We start from the raw sequence: 9,131 nt of genomic DNA on the forward strand, positions 1-9,131 counted from the left end.
CCCTGCTGGCATGATTGACACCTAACTGCTCCCCTGCCGGCCTGATCGCCCCCAACTCCCCTCCCCTGCCAGCCCGATCGCCCCCAACTGCCCTCCCCTGCAGGCCCGGTCGCCCCCAACTGCCCTCCCCTGCTGGCCCGATCGCCCCCAACTGCCCTCCCCTGCCAGCCTGATCGCCCACAACTGCCCTCCCCTGCTGGCCATCTTGTGATGACGTGGGGGCGTCACACGAGGGCGCAAGGGCCACCTAGGCTTTTATTAGTATAGATTCTCACAAATAATAACTTTTAGGATGATACTTTCTCAATAGCTTGTGAATTTCTTCCACAATTTTTTTCATAAAGGTAGAGTTGTATAGTAATTGTTGAATACCAGGTTACTTTAAGCAAGCATAATATATGAAATTTAGATTTAAATACAAGACATGATGATGTGGTTATTTTTTTCAAAGGAGTCTTTCGTTTACGAAGTATAAATTTTACAAGAACTTTTTTCTTACCAGATGTAAATGTCATCCCTTTAAATAGCATTTCATTGGAGTATATTTTAAATGTAAATTGATTTATGTAAAACTCCTAAGGAACAATTACATTAGTGAGACTAGACCTGTCCTAAATGACAAATTGTCGAGAATAGAATTAATTACCATAAAACCTGAGGTGCAGAAGAGACGAAGTGATACATGCTGTATGTGTCCACAGGAAATTTTAAGGAGAAATATATGAAAGGATAATTATAAAAGTGTATTTATTCTTTTGGTTGAATAAGCAAACTATAATGGAGCTTTGCAGTTCCAAAAATACTTGGGCTAAGGCTTTTTCTATTCTGTTCCTGTGTCACTTGAAAATCAGTTTTATGAAACAACTTTTCTGAGGTATCAATCAATATGGTTGTTGGTACCAGTACAGTGCCAACAGGAATCCCAATTTGGGGTGCAGTGAAGAAGAAAACTTTGTTCAGAGCAAACAACTCAATTGTGATACAGACAGCTCTGTTCCACTCTGCCCTTCTCTGGTCCACTCCAATCTATCTGCTCTGCTCCAGCAAAAGGTCTTTAGTGTTTCAGCTCCATCCAAGGATATAGTCTTTATTCTCTGAGCCAAAGGGGAGCTGACTTATAGGGAGAGAAGTGCCTGCCTCTGGTGCCTGATTGGTCCATATTCATGCAAATGAGGACTCTAAGTCCTCACGTTTGATTGGTCTAAAAGGCACTGTGCTGGTTGGTCAGAATGGAACCACTCTGGTCAGTGAAGATGCTGATGGAGCTATATCTGAATAGCTCTGATTGGACAGGGAAAGTCTCAGTCCTATTGGTTAAAATAGGATTACAGGAACTCCTTTATAAGGGTTGGCTCAGTTGACGGGAAAACTGCAAGCAGGCAGTTCAGGCAGGCAGCTTAGTGCAGGCTTCTCCCTTAAGCCTGATTTGCATGAGAGGCTTGTTTAGAAATGGCAGCTAGGTTCTGTTTTTAAATTTGAGCCCCGTTCACCACCTAGTGCCATGTGTATGTAATAAGTACTCAAATATCTGTTAAATGGTTAATTTACTGCCTGTAAAATGTGATTTGCCACTACAGCAAATCTTCTCTTCATTCAAAATTAGAAGGCTTATGAATCTATGCTTAGAGAACAGAGAAGAGAACTGATGAAAATAGTCATTTAGTGACTCTTCTTAATATTTCTTTTAAATTTATTCATGCATTTCAGCCTGTTAAAAATCTATTCAATGAATGAAAGTTATTACATGTGTGAGGCTCTGTTATAGATGGATACAGCAGATATAAGAATAATCCTTTTCTCCAGAGAGGTTTCTTATATAGTAGGGAACATACTGTGGGTCTAATGGTGTTTTGCACAGCTGTGCATATAGTCAGAGGGATAATGAAAATGCAATAGCATTTCATAATGTCAGTTTTGCTTGTGGATTCAGGAGTCTGCAGAGTATTTGGACAAATCCTAAAGGATAAAATTAGGTATTATAATAAGCTAGGATAACATAATCAGTTTTATTTTGAACTAAATTTTGTAGGGGAAATTTAGATAGGATATAAACTATATTCCCACAAGTCCTCAAAACCTTAAAAAAAAAGAAAACCCATTTATTAATCTTTGTGTGTTCTAAAAGCAAGTATATAAAAACTTTCATAATGGAACATGTATATAATGCTATTGCTAGTTAATTCTAAGTTTAAAAAATAAGTTCTGAAAGAATGATGTAAATGGTAATAGAACTGGTATTATGAACTATCAGATATCTAAGTGAAACATCTCATTTGTTTTTATTTTAGAAAGATTATTCTAAAGTTTTTAACTTAGACTGTTAGACATAATCATTACTTAAAATATTGGTAAAATGTAGATGAACAAAAACCCCAAAAAGGAAAATTATCCATTTAAAACTTCCCCAAACCGTGTACTTTAGATATGACCCCCCCCATTAAAATAATAGTAAGCATTTTTTGTTATATTTATTGTGCTAAGTATTTTATATTTTCTCACTTAATTTTTATAAAGATTTTGCTTAGTGCTTCTGGGCTTTTTTCCTTTTATAAATGTTGCATTTTCACTATCCCTCTGACTATATTTATAGATAAGTATATATAAATATGAACATAAATGTATAAAAATAATATTCATCTTTTTAAACAACCATAGGAAACAAATTGATCTATAATCTGCTTTTTATATTTGTGTTTCCTTCTATATCACTAGTATCTATATATATAGAAGGCTAATATGCTAAGTGTCCGTCCAGGTAATAATGTGTAGCAATGCCCGGCTTCCTCTCCCTAGCGACTAGGCTCCTTAGAATTTCTTCAGCCCACGAACACAACTTGCTTTATAGCCAGGTGCAAACATTTTACACTGTAACCAAATGTCTGTGAAGTGTTTTCCCATGCCTCATCTCATTTGATCCTCACAGAAGTCCTGAGTAGGTAGATAGGAGACTCAGTGGAATCCTATTTTCTTTTCATTAGCCGGAAAACGGAGATTTAGAAAGCTTAAAAACTTGACTGAAAAGAGGTAAGAAATGGTGGACCTTGAAAATGACTTAAGCTTTTCTCACTGCTCAGAATAGAGTCAAATACTGCTGCAGTTAAATATTTTACCCTTTGTTCTCCCTGTGTGATCGACAGTAATAATCTGCTTCGTGTTGATATTTACTGCTGTGTTACTGACAATTACCGGAAAGAGAAGTTAGGGTGCTTCACTGGGCTGGAAAAAGTTTAGCTACATCAGAAAGCAGGTCTAATTAAGCAAGTTTATTCTATATATATAAAAGGCTAAGTTGACTCGCACATGCGCGATACATATAAAGCTCTCGCTGGCGCCAATCTCACACATGTGTTTCCGTCTGTCATTGTCAGTCGTGAATTTGGTTGACATTCTATTACAGAGAAAGGGCAAATAGCAATATTAAAATATTTCTTCTAATTAATTTCCTTTCAATGTGCACAAATTCATGCACCAGGCCACTAGTAGATTAATGTAATTTTTAATAATTTGATGCATTTGATAGTGTGGTTCATATTAATTTAGTTAACCAATAGCCTTTACACATTTAGATTATTTCCAAATTTCCAGACTCAGTTAGCAGGAGTTTATGTAACGCTAGAGGCCCAGTGCAATCCATGCACCAGTGGGGTCCCTCAGCCTGGCCTACAGGGATCTGCGTTGCCACAGCCCGGCCTTACCCGCTAGCTTGTCAGGCTCCAGCCCGCTGTTCATGTCAATCCCACACAGCACGAATTAGTGAGGGAAGTGGCAGACAGCTAGGGAGGACCCCGAGGCCAGGCTGAGCGCCATGTCGCTCCTGCTCATCCTGGCCCTGTTGCACCTGCCACGGCGGCCACTCTTGGGCACGCAGGGGGAGTGTCCACGAAAAAGGCTCGCGCTGCCACAGCGGCACTCATCAGCCTGATGTCTGGCCCCGTCTGTTAGCTGAGCGGCACTCCTGCTGTGGGAGTACACTGACCACCAGGAGGGAGCTCCTGCATTGTGTGTCTGCCCCCCAGTGATGAGTGCACGTCATAGCTACCAGCCGGTCGGCTGGTCGCTTAGGCTTTATAACATATCTTTGCATCATCATGTAATTATATCTTTAGAGTAAAGAAATTCCTAGAAGGGGTCTTGCAGATTTAAAGGGTATGTACATTTTAAGACTTTTAATTCATTTGGCTAAATACCTTTTAGGAAGGATGTGTCCATTCATATTTTTCCCACAGCTAATCCCCAGCAAAATTCTTCTCTCTAACCTTAAATTTTCTTTTTCATTTTTGTCGCTCTGAATGAAGATATCTCATTGCTTTATTTGACACTTATTTGATTATTAGGCTGGACATTTATTTCAAATGTTTGTTGGCCATCTACCTATTTGCACATGACATATTCCTGACCTTAGTTCATTTCTCTGCCTAGTATTTTTTTAAATAATTTACAACAGCACTTTTATAAATTATATGTTAGAGATGATTTTTCTACCATGTGTTGTTTCACTTTTTATTTTGTTAATGGTGTTGTTTTGCTGTCTTGAAATTTCCACTTTTATGTAGGCATATCTATAGAGCATCTCTTTTAATGTCATGCTTAGGAGAAGAATTTTGTATTCCATATTCAAGTTGTCTGTATTAAATTCTGTGGTAGTATTCTTAACTTCTCTCTCTCTTTTTTTAATTAAATGTATTTGTTATTACTTACTTGTTCAGCTTCTTTCTTTCCCTCCAGAATGTAAACTCCTTAAGATCAGAAATGATGTCTATTTTATATAGCTTTATCTCTGTTATGCAACATGCAGTAGGTATTCCATAAATATTTGTTGAGTAAATTTAAAACGTTAATCCATCTAAATTTATTTAGATATAAGATATGATGTAGACACCCGACTATTTTTCTATGTTTTTTTTTCTCAAATAATTTGGCAGTTTTCTTAAAAGTATGTATTGACTAATTCACTCACATACCCCAGACGCAAACACCTATAATCAGTGTCTCCCTCCCTGCCTCCCTCTCTCTGATTTGATAGTTTGTATTAAAAAATTCCTACAGATATTTGTATCTCTAGATTTGTTATTCTGGTATCAGTATCCTACATTAAAAAGCAATTGAACAAATTTTCCTTCCATATTTTTTCTAAACTGTGACTATCCTCACACATTTACTCTTCTAGCTGACCTATCATTTTGTCAAGGGCTCAGAATCCCATTGGAAAATGGGGTTTCAATTAATTTAAAACAATTAACACCTTAAAACATTTTCTTAATAATTTATAAGAGCACTTTTCCCATTGAAGTGTATGATATGTCTTTATATTTTTATATCTGTTTGAATCACCTTAGTTTTTTCATATAGGATCTAATGTTTCACTTATTGAGTTTATTTCTACTTTTTGTTTTGATCTTTGTATCTTGCTTGGATTTAGAAATGAATAATTTTAATATTTTTCTTTTCTCTTAAGCTTTTGTCAGAAGTGATAAACCCAAACTATTCAGAGGACTGCAAATCAAGGTAAGGTGATTTTTTCTTTCTTTTTATTTATTTATTGTTGAGAATATTACAGATGTCCCCCATATTCCCCACTTTGCCCTCTTCCACCCAGTCCCCACCCCACCCTAAGCCTCCACCACATTTTTGTCTGTGTCTATGAGCTATGCATATTAATCTCTTCCTGTCCTCCCCACTTCCCAAGGTAAGGTGATTTTAATGGAATCCCTTTTTTCCAGCATTAACTTATTTCTTTTTTGAAGATTGAGGTCATGTTTGTTATCACATTTAACCAGAATAAGGATTTCTCACAGGTCTTTGGCGAAATATTGGACCTAACTAGTGGGTTGGAAGTTTCAGAAATTGAACTTGATTATAAACTAATTACAATAAAATTGTTAGGTTTCTTAAACCAAAAAAAATTCAAAGTCCAATGCAGAGTTCTATCTGATAATTTGTATGCACAGCCTATTTTAGCATTGCTCTTATAGTCATTCTCTCTCGTTAATTATTAACTTATCTGCTTCCCCCATTAGATTTTAAACTCTTTTGAGAGTGAGAGAATATCATATATGCAATAAATATTTGTTATAGTCAATAATAAGCTTAAATCCCAAATAAACCAAGTTGATACTAACAAGAATTTTTCTCTTTAGAGATAAACTATAAGTTTTTAGATTGCCCTTTTTCATGAAATTTTATTTAATTCTTTCCCAAAAGACTTTCTTTGAATCCTGTTGTGATATGTCTAAAGCTTTTTTGTATTGTTATTAAATTCAGTTAAGCTGTATTCCATTGATTTTGATTTTAGTTGAGGCAAAGAAAACCTTCTAAGCAGGTAAAATGATGATATCCCTCTTTTTTTGTAGTATGTTCGTGGTTCAGACCCTGTACTAAAGCTTTTGGATGACAATGGGAACATTGCTGAAGAACTAAGCATCCTCAAATGGAACACAGACAGTGTTGAAGAATTTCTGAGTGAAAAGTTGGAACGCATATAAATTTTGATTAAATTGTGTCCTATGCTTTTGTGACCTTATCAAATGTTAGAATACCTAGAAAATAATTTAGCTTTGCTTCCATCCTTTGATCAATCTTTTACTGTGAGGCAGTAAACATCTAATTAAAAGTTGAAGTGGCAGCACAGCACAGGATATCTAAGGACTTGGCAAGTTTCACAAATTCATGTTTTATAAATTTCTAGCCTCCTACATTTGTTGGTACCACTAACAGAGTGCTTTGTAATAGACTTGTGGTTAATTATGCAAATGATAGTTTGTGATAATTGGTCCAGTTTTACAAACTACAGATTTTTAAATTAGGGAGGTTAATAAGGGAGATGATTACTACTGTGCCTCATATGCTGTGTGCTCTTTGAAAGTAATGACAGTAAGCTACAAAGCAAATAAGATAGACCGAGCCTCAACAGGTTGCTTGATCCTCCGATTTTCTCATATTTTTGTATTCCCCAGCTTTCCTTTTAATAGAATCGCTATAGTATATAATGAATGAACTGCATAAAAACTTTATGGCTTTGTTATTGTGAAACAGATTCAAGATCTACTGTAAGAATGAAATATTCACAGATTTGCGTTAATGAAGACTACACAGAAAACCTTTTTCAGGATTTGTGTGGATCTGATATTTAGCAAATTCTTGTGCTTTACATTCTTACAGAAAAGTCATTTAAAGATGATTATTTGTAAGACCAAAATATAAATTAAAAGTTTCAAAAATCTGAATTTGAAATTTTCTTCTGATTTGTCCTTTCATGTTTAAAAATGATACCTTTCTCAGTATACTTTTCTTTTCATATAAGCCTTTATTTTTCTTTAGCCAAAATGTAAAATGGCTGTACTGTTTAAAACTTATAATTTCTTATTGTGGATAATAGTGCTTCATATTTGTCTAGCAATTTTATTTTTTAAAGTGCTTTCATTTATGAACACATTTTTATCTTGCATAAGAAGTATCTCAAATTATAGAATTTTTATGGGCTGTTAAAAATGATAATGTTTCAGGAACATTTGACATCTTGCTCCCTGGCATATGTTGTCAGTTTGACTCAAACTCTTTCATAATAATTTTTTTTTAATGATGACTTTTTTTTTTTTTTTTTGCTTAACCTCTATCTGGTGAAAGTGACTCCACTTCATAAAAAGTAGTTCGCTAAAAACAACATTCATCCAGATGACTTTAGGTAATTTCAACTACCTACTAAAAATTGATCAAAAATCCTATTCTGTCAGTTTAATCAGGTTAAATTCTTATAATCTGGAAACTTGCTTAATTTTTTATTTTGAATTAAACCATCTTACTGAAGGATATTTGGAAGTCCTTAAAGACAACTCTACTAGAAAATGTTTATAAAATGTTTATTTTTAATTGAGATTAGTTGTTAATCTTTACTAGCATTTTGTGTCATGTTATATTTAAAATTAAGAAGTATGTCTTTAAAGCCAGCAAGAGAATGATACACCCTGGGCAATTTGTTTAGTCAAAATAAAATACTATGAGAAGTCCTAGCAAACAAACAGATTATGGTCTACTTTTGATCATCAGTAATGGAGAGGGCCATCACTTTGATAATACAGGGCACTGGATAAATTGGCACTAATATCTAATGGTGGTTATTACATCAGAACAAGAGGGAAATGAAGCCAATCATGGACAGTGGAGAAATACCAAGAGAGGAGTAGCCACCACATACAGAAGAATAGTGGGATAAAAGGGATAAAACTGAAAAGTTATGAGATTGGCATAGAAAACTAATTGGACTGGTCTGCAGGCAGGAAGAGCTTGTTAAATGAGTATCTGGCAGTGGGATTTTAAAACAAAAAAAGTGAAGAGAAGCCTAAAATGTCTGTTATATTCAATTTATTATGCAAGATCAAAAGAGGCTAAAGAACCCCACAGTATCTCAAAGCTTGAAATTCTTGAATAAATATGTAACTACCAAGCTTCACTATTTTAATTGGGAGGTTTGAGTTAATCAGCCAATTCTAACTCTCACCAATTTAAATTAAAGAATAGCTAAAAGCTTTTTAAAGAAACAAATCTTGATTACCAAAAAGGGGATATGAGTATTGATCCAAAAAGTACCATTTTGTAGCCAAATTCTGACATTAGATTACGCTTAGTCAAGCTCACAAGTATAGGTATGTAATAGTCACTTGATATTTATAAATGTGCTCCCCCTGCCAAAATTGTTACTTATGACCTAAAACAGTTAATTTATCTCTAAATTTCTGAATTTGGCAAAAAACCTCTTATAAGAAACTATGAGCAAGAACTGACATTTCCTGTTTTAGAGGGTTTGAGGCTTGAAAGCTAGTCTAAAATTAAAGTTAATAAAGTGTAGAAAATACTTTTGAAAGCAAATACTGCAAAACTTCGGAAATTAAAATTGGCAGTAGCTAGTATGTGAAAGCATGTCTACAAATACATGGAAAGTAGGAGTACAGATTCCAGATATAAGTACAATTAGGTAAGTATTTCTTTTACCTGAACATTGAAGTACCTTTTAATTAAATTCCGTAGTGATAGAGGACTTTTTCTGGGAGGAGAGCCTGCATTTGTGCTCAAAAACTCAAAACAAACTTTCGCTAATTAAATATAAACATTTGCTTTCAAAGTTTTGGCCCAAGAAT

At 34.9% G+C, this 9,131-nt stretch overlaps 1 protein-coding gene across 1 annotated transcript in view; it reads left to right on the plus strand.

Annotated features, from left to right (window-relative positions):
* LOC102249412 (15 kDa selenoprotein) overlaps nucleotides 1–7,223 on the plus strand; it is a 43,074-nt gene extending 35,851 nt beyond the window's left edge. The window contains exons 4-5 of the mRNA XM_005885319.2: nucleotides 5,456–5,505; nucleotides 6,351–7,223. Coding sequence (XP_005885381.2) covers nucleotides 5,456–5,505; nucleotides 6,351–6,482 — 182 coding nt within the window. The 3' untranslated portion in view covers nucleotides 6,483–7,223. The remainder of the gene's footprint in view (nucleotides 1–5,455; nucleotides 5,506–6,350) is intronic.
* The last annotated feature ends 1,908 nt before the right edge of the window (nucleotides 7,224–9,131 follow it).

Source organism: Myotis brandtii, unplaced genomic scaffold (genome assembly GCF_000412655.1).
Source record: "Myotis brandtii unplaced genomic scaffold, ASM41265v1 scaffold90, whole genome shotgun sequence".
NCBI classification, from domain to species: domain Eukaryota; kingdom Metazoa; phylum Chordata; class Mammalia; order Chiroptera; family Vespertilionidae; genus Myotis; species Myotis brandtii.